Source organism: Populus alba, chromosome 1, assembly GCF_005239225.2.
Source record: "Populus alba chromosome 1, ASM523922v2, whole genome shotgun sequence".
Classification (NCBI taxonomy): Eukaryota; Viridiplantae; Streptophyta; class Magnoliopsida; order Malpighiales; family Salicaceae; genus Populus; species Populus alba.
The window spans coordinates 47033011-47044503 of NC_133284.1; the positions used below are offsets into that span (position 1 = coordinate 47033011).

At 33.0% G+C, this 11493-nt stretch overlaps 1 protein-coding gene across 3 annotated transcripts; it reads right to left on the reverse strand.

Annotated features, from left to right (window-relative positions):
- Window positions 1-6090: 6090 nt before the first annotated feature.
- LOC118054861 (G-type lectin S-receptor-like serine/threonine-protein kinase At4g27290) lies at window positions 6091-10148 on the reverse strand. 3 transcript variants are annotated; one of them, XM_035066630.2, is made up of 7 exons: window positions 8785-10142; window positions 8212-8352; window positions 7838-7995; window positions 7412-7622; window positions 6845-6941; window positions 6616-6766; window positions 6091-6530 (listed from the first exon to the last, which is right to left on the reverse strand). In XM_035066630.2, exons 1-7 carry the CDS (start codon window positions 10085-10087, stop codon window positions 6225-6227), a joined length of 2367 nt encoding a protein of 788 aa, XP_034922521.1. In that variant the 5' UTR covers window positions 10088-10142; the 3' UTR covers window positions 6091-6224. The 3 variants fall into 3 exon arrangements, 2 of the variants coding, with proteins under 2 accessions (XP_034922521.1, XP_034922518.1); XM_035066627.2 differs by having other exon boundaries at window positions 6845-7082; window positions 8785-10140; XR_012169968.1 differs by having other exon boundaries at window positions 6390-6530; window positions 6852-7082; window positions 8785-10148.
- Between the last annotated feature and the right edge of the window lie 1345 nt (window positions 10149-11493).

The following is an 11493-nucleotide window of genomic DNA, read 5'->3' on the forward strand; positions in this document are numbered from 1 at the left end:
ATTTTTGGTGAGCAGGTGATGAATTAGAATCGTGGGAATTCCTCATTTTGTATGATTCTCAATATTCTTCTCTTATTGTCTCTGAAATTGACCCTCCATCGTTTGAATGAGAATAGGAAAATAAGACTACTCGATGCTGACGATTTGAATCCCTTTGTACATCCATATTCTCTCTCATCAATGCTTTCTTGCAAAGGCCAAACGTTTCCTCTGTGATGCGTGGTCGGTTTATTTTAACATCCATTTCTGTAAAATTTTCCACCGTATAAATGCCGCTGTCCCTACTCTGGAAATTTGGTTGCCAGGAAAAGCTGCAGCATTGATTAATCAATTATAGCCCAACAGGAAGTCCATTCTCATGCAACTAGTCAATCTACCAGTACGTGCTGGCAAAGGGTGTGATTTTGTTTTTTTTTTAATTATTAATCTTTTCATAGAACATGCTGTTTTATTATGTGTGCTCTATGAATATGGTATAATTTTACATAAATTTTAATTTAACCTTGGAATATTATGATTTTCAAGGGAAAATTGAAATATTAATTTGTTTTATTTTAGTATTTCACCGTCTTACCTTGTTATGTATGGCATAATTTTATAGTGTTTGGAAAGTACTTTGTAGTATCCTATTAATTACTTTTTAATATATACTTTAAAGAAATTGAGAGATATAATTATGAGAGAAAAATTATAGGTGAAAATATTATTATTATTATTGGTACATTATGAATTTTATACTCTCTCTTACACTTGTTTGTCTCTTTCTTCAAAATGAATCCTAAAATAATTAAATTTCCCGATAATTATAAAATTTTCTGCTACATGTTTAGAAAATCTTAATTTAGTTTTATTTGTTTGGAATTATAGGCTAACATGATTCAAACAAATAATGGTGTATTTTAAGAAAATAATATAAAATGCTTTGTTTAAAGGATTTTTTTAGTGATTGGAAAACAATTGGGGGAATTAATAAATAAATTTTATAGAGAAAATGTGGAAAAATATGAAAAAGGTTTAGATTTTATTTGAAAAACCCAAACTCTATAGGCCAAAGCTATAGTATAGCCCTAAATCTAAAAGTTCTTCTATTGTTTGAAAGTATGGTTATATTTGTTTTTCAAAGTATTTTTTTACTTAGAAATGTATTAAAATAATTTTTTTTTATTTTAAAAAAATTATTTTTGATACCAGTATATCAAAATAATCTAAAAACATAAAAAAAATTAGTTTAAAGTAAAAAAAATATATAATTTTTTTTTAAATATAAAAACAATCAAGAAATAAACAAGATCAGCCAAGAGGTGGTTTTATTTACAACCGGTCCAAATTTACAGGTAAATGGAAAATGGGGTATGCTGTAGACAATTCTCTTTTACTCATAAACCATCATGGTGCTCAATATATAAATAGTGATATTTTAGTAGTTATTTAATAGAATCTATTTTATAAAAATAGAAAAATACAAGTAGTAGAGACAAATACTAGATGGGAATATTTTTATTATTTTTGTGTGGGTTATGAAATTTATTATTTCTTCCATTTAAACATGTTTTTTTTTTAAATAGACTTCATTTAATAACTAATATGATATCATGAGTTATAACTTGAATACTATTAAATTTCTCGTGAACTATCCAAATCAAGTCCAAGTTCATTGTGTGATTTTTGTAGATTGATTTAAATTATATTTTTTTTATTTAAAGAAAATTGTAAGTATTTTTGACTAAAAATCATTTTTATTTTAAGTAAAAAGGGTTTTTTTATAAAATTTTATTATAACTTATAGTGGCTTTTTTTGTAAGAAAAAGTTGTTATGTATCATTTTTACTAAACATATTTATAATTTAACTTATTTTTTTCATAAGTTATTTGTAAAATATAATTTTTGGATCATGATCCAAAATTAAAAATCATAATTAAAAATAATATCAAACATATTTCTAATCTACTTCCAGTACAACATTCAAACAACTAAAATACATTGTAGAGCCTATTTTTTAACTTGCTTAAAAAAAATCTTTAATTAAAAATAACATTGGTGTTAAATCAAAGGTTGTTAGAATATTAACAAATTATTATTGAAAAGTTAAAAGTAAAGATTTCAACTTTTCATTAAATCAATATTTCACTTTGATTCTATAATAAATTGTATATATAAGTTGAAAAATAAAATTCTATCTAAAAACAATTTATAGCTTTTCTTTTGAGTCAATGGTTAAAAAAAACTTAAAAATCAATTTGTAAAAGTTATTGTCATAACTTGAATCTCAAGTTCGTGATTGGCAATGCATGACTAGTGTCACAGGACACCCAACCTATGCTAAGTCTCAGAACGCGTGCGCGCGCGCACGCACACACACACAATATTTTATAATTTTTCAAATATTCCTCAAAACCATAAAACATATTCCTCAAAACCATAAAACAACTTATAATTCAAAATAATTATTACATTAAATAAAATTCATTCTTTGAAACAATAATCTACTTGAATGAAAACAGTTTAATAACTGAGCATCTAAGAATCAAATCATAAAAGAATTAGAAAAGTATCATGAAAGCAAGTAAGATATACAAATAAATAAAGTAGGAGGAACTCTCATTCAAAGGTTAACTTGTTAACATAAGGAAAGAACCTGAAATAATATTAAAATTAAAAGGTGAGTTCAATCAAGTTAGTGAGAGAATAATATTTAATATATATTTTAGTTATTTATAAGTATAAGGACTACAACACCCACACTATACATAAAAGCATATGGTAATGGAATACATGTAAGAGATCTGACAAAGTTATTGACTCAAATAATAGATGAAACCCTAAGGTTTTAGATAACATACAAGGTTTGCAGCCCTAATCATCATAGGAGGATCACTCGTTATAAGTTGGTGTCTCTCTCACCAGTTAAGTATACAAAATATTATGTGTATATAGATTAACTACTCTTCGTATTCATGGAGTACTAAGAAGTATACCAATATCAAGATATAATATATATTCGAATAAGTATTAAAGCAAATAAATATCATATCGAATAAAATTTAATTCAACGAATGTGATTTCAAGAATAGATGAACACTTAGAAAATAAAAATATATATAATTATTCAAGAAATAATAATATGTACTCATCATCTAATTAACATGCATAATAATATGTACTCATCATCTAATTAACATGCATAAATTATTTATATTACATGTATATTAAAAATTATCTCACTCACCTAGAAAACAGAGTAAAAGACAAATAGATATTGAACTAAAGATAATTGAGGATCACTAGTAGAAGTGTCTGCAAAACCTAGAAAAACACTAAAAAATGACTCAAAGCAAAAAACATAAAACATTGAAACTATAAGTTTAAAGACCAAGACATAATTATAAAGCCAAACTGATTCACTCAATTGATCTCAAATATACCCCATACTAATTGAACCTAACAGACCCGATTAACCTTCATTGTTGCGTCAACTATTAAACCGAAATGACCGAATGGTCGATCGATTTAGACCAACCAGTCGACCAACGACATCAAACTAGCCAGTTGGCCGGTTTAGACCAACCAATTAACTGGTTGATTGGGATTTCTAGAATCCCGATTTGTTAGTTTTCAAATCTGCAGATCCTAAAAACAAACAATTTATTCTTTAAAACCTATAATTCTGATCATCTAATCAGTTCGTTTTAAGTCAACTAACACCTTAGAACATCAATTACACCTCTAAAATCATCCATATATCAAATCAATACATTAAACATCATAAAAACCCTAAAAAACTTCTTTAATCCACCAATTATCAAATCCCTAATCGAAAACAACATAAAAGTTAACAATTTACTTGTTTCTTCAACCTTCTTAAAACCCAAAAGCTTAAGTTTAGATAGAGCTTAATTCTTGGTATATTTAAGAGAAAAGGTTATACTAGGGAAGGGAAAAAAGGAAAAGGGAACACAAATTCTCTAGCAAAGAATTTCTCTTTAAATACATAGGTTAGATGGGGCTCTTAGGTTATACTTAAGCTTGGGTTTGATGGGCCACAACATGGGTCATCTAGGTTTGACATGAACGCCAAATCCAATGCTCTTGGGTCATACATGGCCACCAGACCCTAAAGTTGTAGGTCTAACATGGTTATTAGACCTAGACGTGCAAGTGTGGTGACCCAGGCACGAATCTAGGTCTGACATAGTTGTGAGACCCAAGCATCGCAAGTGTGACAAATCATGTCAAATCTGACAAACAACAGACAAATAGGATAATTGTGCACTTTGATTGTTAAGAGAGAAAAAAAGAAACACAAACAATCGATTATCGGTGGCAATCCAATCATTATCTGTTTATGCGTGCCACACCATGTAGAAGAGGGCACGGTTATGCATCTAATGAGATGGTGGATAGCCAGATTTGACCACTAGAAAGTGTCACATGCTCCTTTTTAATGGTGCAGGAGTCATCCACTTACTAGGGAAGAAAAAAAATTAAAAAAAAATCTCTTAATCTACAATGATTTCTCCACACCATTTAATTTTTATTATAATTGCAAGAGATCTCAATCATGGCATAGAAATTTGATATATTTTTATTGTAAGAAGAAATTAGGGGTAATTAAAAATTTAATTGAATTCTCATATAGAATTTTCTATTCGGTATTTGGATATATTAATGACATAACAATAAATATAGTTTATAATTTTATTTTCATAAATTGAGAATAATTCAGAATTTAAATTGAATAAAAATCGATAATTTTTATTTTATTCTGAAATAAATTTAATGACTAATTCTAGTTTAAAATTAATTATTTGGAATAAGTATGTGTAAATGAGTAAATATGTGAAAAGATATATATTTGATTTTTAAATTCATCAAATGATAGAAAAAATAATAATACATGGTTCTATTTATTAGTTATTGTGTGTGTGTATAAACAGCATGGCAAATTAAAAAACCTCATCGGTAACAGACACTACATACTCATTCGATGTATTTTTAATGATGTAATTGCTTTTAAAAAGATCTTCCAACAACAACAATGTAAAAACTAACATAAAATAATCTAATTATATTCAAAATGATATCATAAAAATAAAAATCATAATAAAATAGGTAAAACCTTGCGGAAAAAAAAAACCATTTAAAGCAAAGAGAAAAACATAATTTTAAAACTAGACCCGATTCAGTGAGTTGATTTAGGATTTGGCTAACCCGAGCTAGAACCGGACCGTGTTAAAAAAAAACAAAAAAAAAACCTGGTGTGAGCCGGCTGACCTGGTGGTTGACCCGGTAAAACTTGATCAAAAATCCAGTTGCAACCTGTTGAATTTTGTTTTTTTTTTTTTTATTAAAACGATGTTGTTTTGATTTTAAAAAAATTGACCCAAACAACTCGATGACCCAATTAAAACCCGGTGATTTAGTCAAAACTTGAAACCAGAATCTTGAACTAGGCTGGCCACTGAACCGGGTCTAAAAACCATGGATAAAAACAAGTTTTGTTCTGTGTTCACCACTCAGGTGCCCTGAGGAGTACTCATAGCCTCTCACTGCAGGCTCTTTCCAGGTCTTGCACTACTCGTGAAGCGCTTTTACTTGCCTTTGGACCATGTTCTTGGTCTTAACATTTTGTCCACCCAACCCATTGAAAGCGTCTGATCACCATTTTGCTTCAGCAAGTGTTCGACAAAAATCCTCAACGAGAAACGGTGTCACGGCGTGCAGAGATTTTGCAATGCAAATACTAAGTACCAAGGCATCCATTTTAGCCTCTCAAATGGGCACACACGCTCCTTAATGCGAACCCAGCAAGGAATTGAAGCTAACTCTACAGACTACAAATGTACCACTATAAAGGTAAATACCTTCGAGCTCCAATTCTTGACATTTGTGTTTGCCTCTTATTGTTGCCATTTCCAGTGGTGGCATGTGATTTTTCTCTTTAGATATATGCAAGTATAATTTTTTTTTTACTCCATTTGAGATCTCCCTCCTTGCTTTCTAGATGTTAACGTACATGCCTAGTAGGCTAGTAGGAGTATTATAATTTTTTTGCTCTTTCTTCAATTACTTTCCTGTGCACTTAATCCAAATGTCTGACAATTTTGAGCTTCATTGCTGATGCATAAAGTTGTGCTTGAACAAAATACATTATTTTTATGCTGATAAAAAGAAGAAGAAGCTAGAAGCAACTAAAAGTTTCTACAAATACATGGCAGCTACAAATCTACCGTGCCTCTAATAGTGAGAACGAGCATCCGTTTGCAGAACATGGTTTGTTCTTACTTAATGAATGGCTTGCTTCAATAAGATCCCTTTCAGTAAAAAAACCTGGATGTTTAGGCTGAGGCAATTCATCTTCATTACCCAGCATCAAAACCACCTGTGACATGTTTGGCCTCTCTTTTGCATTTTCTTGCACACATAATAGACCTATGTGAATCGACCGTAGAACTTCAGATAATTTGCAAGCTTCAAATATTAATCCCCCAACCAGCTCCACATGCCTTCCTTCTTTAAACAGTCTCCAAGCCTGGTTTTTGAAATTTAACCACGTCATTCGAAAGAAAGAAATGTGGTTTCAGAAAACAAGAAAATGCAACAATTATGACACTTACATGCCCAAGAAGGTTGAGTTGATGGTCTGGGTGGCAGAATCCTCTGTTCCTGTACCCACTTACTATCTCTAGCACCAATACACCAAAGCTGAAGACATCAGATTTTAGCGAGTAGATTCCATAATTTGCGTACTCTGGGGATATGTAACCACTGTACGTACACAGAATGTTAGTGTTAGATTGCATTTGTGGGCAATAGAAATAAATTAGAGATGCTTGATAGACTTACTATGTACCAGCCACTTTGTTTGTGTTGGCTTCAGTTTCATTTCCTCCAAAACATCTAGCCAGGCCAAAGTCTGAAATTTTTGGATTCATCTCGTCATCTAATAAAACATTGCTGGCTTTCAGATCTCTATGAATTACTCTTAATCTTGAATCTTGATGAAGGTAAAGGAGTCCACAAGCAATCCCATTGATAATGTGGTAGCGCTGAGGCCAATCTAGAAGTAAGCTTTTTGCTTCATCTGCCCAATTTTTTTAACCAAAGCCAATCCATTCTGGTTTTTATCAATTCATAAATGTATGTTGCAAGAATAAGATGAAACATGATGCATAATGAACACTCGCTTAATTTCTCACTGAGAAAATGGAGAAAATTCTTCCTCACCAAGCCATTTTCCTAAGGAAACTCAACAAATGTTTGTTTTTGGTGCTTTTGGCTCGCACTTTCTCCTCAAAGTTGTGTTCCAATTGATCTATGATACTACATGGAGTTGGTTCTGGTGTTTGGATAATGAAAGCAATCGAGTATAATAATATTGAGCTATATTTTTGCAGGTTGAGAAATCCTAACCGAAAATAAAGAAGTCCAAGCTTTTGTTAGGCAAAAACTCGTAGATCAACATCTTTTCCTCTCCTTCAATGCAACATCCTAGAAGCTTCACGAGATTCCGGTGCTGAAGCTTCACAATATTCTTGACTTCATTTTTGAACTCATCGAGTCCTTGTCTTGAATTCTTAGAGAGCCTCTTCACAGCCATTTCTCGTCCATCTTTCAAATTCCCCTGAAAATGATCAGTGAATATCACAAGCAAACTAAGTCATACATTGTCTTGAAAATTTTGAGAATACCACTGTGGGTCTGTTGGAACAGTTGCCATATGGTTGTTGTTCTGCACTTGAAAAATGGTTTGTCCAGTGGTTGAATATTTCCAAAGAAATTAATACCAGAGAACTAGTTAATGCTGAAAAACGGCACTGCAGTTTTTCAGATTAGTACCTTATAAACAACTCCAAAGCCCCCTTCTCCCAGTTTATTTTCGTCTGAAAAGTTTCTGGTTGCAAAAGCCATGGTATCAAAATCAAACAACGGTAATTCCAGAGCTTCTTTCTGGTGCTTGTAATTTGAACTTCTTCCCAAACCACCTGATATGTTTCCTGCAAGCAGAATTGGTAGAAATAGAAAAGAAACAAGGGATCACTAATTTCTGTTAAACTCAAATTTACTTGAGACGTAAAAGATAATGAGCTCTTAATATTTTGTGGATGTACCATAGCTTGCTAAAATCAAATTGGAAAACGAACTAAAATGTGTTTTTCGAAATTGGAGGGGGATAGAAGAGTCTAGACTTTCATATGCTGTAAATAACTTACTGTTTTTCTGCTGCTTCCTTTTCCAAACATACAAGACCACTGCTATGGTAAGTACCAGAACTCCTGTAGACAATATAGTGCTTACCATGATCCTTCTCTTCACATTGGATTTAGCATTATCCTTGGCAGCATCACCATCATCTACAGAATCGCAGAGAGATGAGGAATCAAAAGACTAATTAAATGCCAAAAAAGGCCTAGTCTTTGTTAATTAGGTAGCATGGCTGGAAAATTTACATTAGCTCTGGGCAGGCAATCCTCCATCATATTACCAAGTGATATGTCTAGGCGTTGATTTTATTATATTTCAAGATCTTCCATGACAAATTAGATAATGAGCTATGAATGCTAAATTATCATGCTCTTTACAGAGGTTACACAAGTATACTTGTTTACAGAACACTCCCAGCGGGACATATTCTTCTCAAGCAGTTGATTTCCCATCTTAGCTTTTGCTTAGCTTAATATTTAAACATGATTTTGGAAGATAATCTTAATGTATAACATACTACAAGTTCCTATAATCGATCAGTAATAGATACTGCCTTCTCTAGTTTGAGGATAAATTCATACCTTGTTCTGATGCAGCCATCCGTATATAAATGTCTTGCTCATTTTCAATGAAAATTCTACTATCAATCAGGTCACCAAACCAGAGCAAGCACCCACTTCCTCCATCCCTGATGTCCAAATTTGAATATGCGGTGCAGCTGCAATTCTTCAAGCATGTGCTCTTGCACTCCTCAAGATTCATACTCTTGTTGAACCATGATGTTTTTGTCTCAGGCAACTTGGCACCAGACAGCTTTCGAAACTCATCTCCAGAGCAATTTAGAGGTATCTTTCTAACACAGCCACTTGACCAATCCATTGCATCCCAGTCTTTTTTAATTTTTGGAACAAATCCATTCAAGCAATCACACACTGGAGAGTTGCTTATACTACAGATGCCATTCGCACCGCATAGTGAATAGCGTTCACAATTGTCTGTATTTGCTGTGCCATAAAGCAGCCAACTTTGTGTTTTATCAACCCAAACAAAGTTCGTGATATCACCGTTCTGACTTGCCACGACCCTCCAAAGTTTAGAGCTATTAAGAAGATGATATCTGTAAAATATCTCCTTGTCGTTAAAAACAAATCCAAATGTGTATACGGGATTTGGTTTTAAATGAGGCGTCCCGCTGAACCGCATACCATTCCATGGACCAGATCGATACTTCACCCTCGAATCCTCCATCACAAGAATCTCAGGATATCCGTAAGGAACAAGTATATATGTAATATTACCTCTGGAAGGATCATCAGGTGACTTCCATGATGTCATGTACCAGTCCATGCCTGTTATTCTGTTACGCCCTTGCTTCATGTCTGGCATGAACGTATCACCTGGATGTTCAAAACTCTGCCACAAGGAATTTTCCAAGTTATCATCACCCTCCTCTTTCACAACAAGATTTCCTGAATCCAAAAGCTGTGCAACTGGATTCTTCGCAGGTCTCGATATGTTAGAAGACCATATCAAGCTCCCACTCCGATTGAGAAGAGCAAGGATTCCTTGGTTGGTAAGCCTTAAAATTACTCCTGATGAGTCATTAAGTGGAGTTTCTCTGTTGGCAACCCAAACTGCAGTCTGCACAGATATTTTGCTGTACCATATCCCCAAGTACCGGTTTTTCGATTTACCTGGGCTGAAAAATCCTAATTCAAAGGCTCCGCCTGCTGAAACGATGGTATCACCTTCTCTAACAAGCTGAGTTGTATTTATTGTATCAATTGCAGTGGAACTTTCTATAATTAACAGCAAAGAGAAGCAGAATAGAAGCATGGGAAAGTATTTCATTGCTACTCTTTTTTCTTTCTTATTTTTAATCATCAAGCTTGGATGTGAAAAAATACCTCGCAAAAAACAGCATATTAATCTAAGACCCAAGTACAGTTTGTCTGCCCGAAACAGTTCCATTTGTTAGTGGTAGGTTTTAATTATTTCTACCTGACAATGACAAGCATATTAATTGGTTGCTTGACTGTACAGGGTCATTAGCACTGAGTCAAAATCCACTGACTCCATATAAATCAGTGCGAACTTCTGTTGAACTGTTGACCCATGTCTTCTTTTTAGTCAATCCGGAGTCGAGTCAATTATGCTTCTACATAATGGATCTGTTTTGTTGACCTGGTGACCCATGTCTTCTTTTTAGCCAATCCGGAGTCGAGTCAATTATGCTTCTACATAATGGATCTGTTTTAAGTAATTTCTTTAGCCTCATCTTGTTTGATCAAAGATTTTAGGAACCTTATCAACACTTCATTTCCGGGGTTAGCATGTGGGGTTGGTGGTTCGATGTATTTTCCTCCTTTTCACTCATTTGATGACTGTTTCCTCTCTGATTTTTTCTTGTCATTTCAAGGTTAGTGTCTTTTTGTTATTCATGTCCTTTTCCATCGTGTTTCTTTGGTTGTTTCCGGGTTCCTTCATCTATTATTTTTATTGCATTACAATGGGAAAAAAAAGGTGATTGATTCTGGGTAATTTGAAGCCTGCCTAGCTTGACGAAATATAAACTTTCTTGCCTCTAATTATTTTCTTCTGAAAAGTTCCTGGTTGCGAAAACCATGGTATCAAAATCAAGCAACGGTAATTCCACATTGTTAAATCTCCTGGAAATCCTCTTTCTTGCTTCAATGTCTAAGTCATGCATAGATTGAATTGTTTTTACTTTATTAGGATTCACCTCTTTTCTTCTATCACTTACCACAAATCCCAATAACTTTTCAAATTTTACTCCAAATAAATATTTTGCAGAGTTGAGCCTCAACTTGTACTTCTTTAATCTCTCAAATAACTTTTTTAAAACCCGGACATGACTCTTTCCTTTCTTGAACTTGGCAATCATATCATTCACATATACCTTAATTGGTTTGGTGCATCATAACATGAAATAGTGAGTCACTATGGCCCTATGGTAAATGGCTTCTATATTCAACCCAAATAGTATAACCTTGTAACAGAAGGATCCTAGAGTGTAACAAAGGTCATTTTATCTTTATGTTTTGGAGCTATTTTTATCTGGTTGTACCTCGAGAAGCCATCCATAAAGAAATATATGGAATTGCGTGCAACATTATTGACCAAAACATCTATATATGGCAAGGGAAAGTCATATTTGGGGTTAGCCATGTTTAAATCTCTAAAGTCTATGCAGACTCTGATCTTCTCCTTTTTTCTATGGTAGATAACCATTGTGGATATTTAGCTATTTATAAAAAGTCAACGTTCTA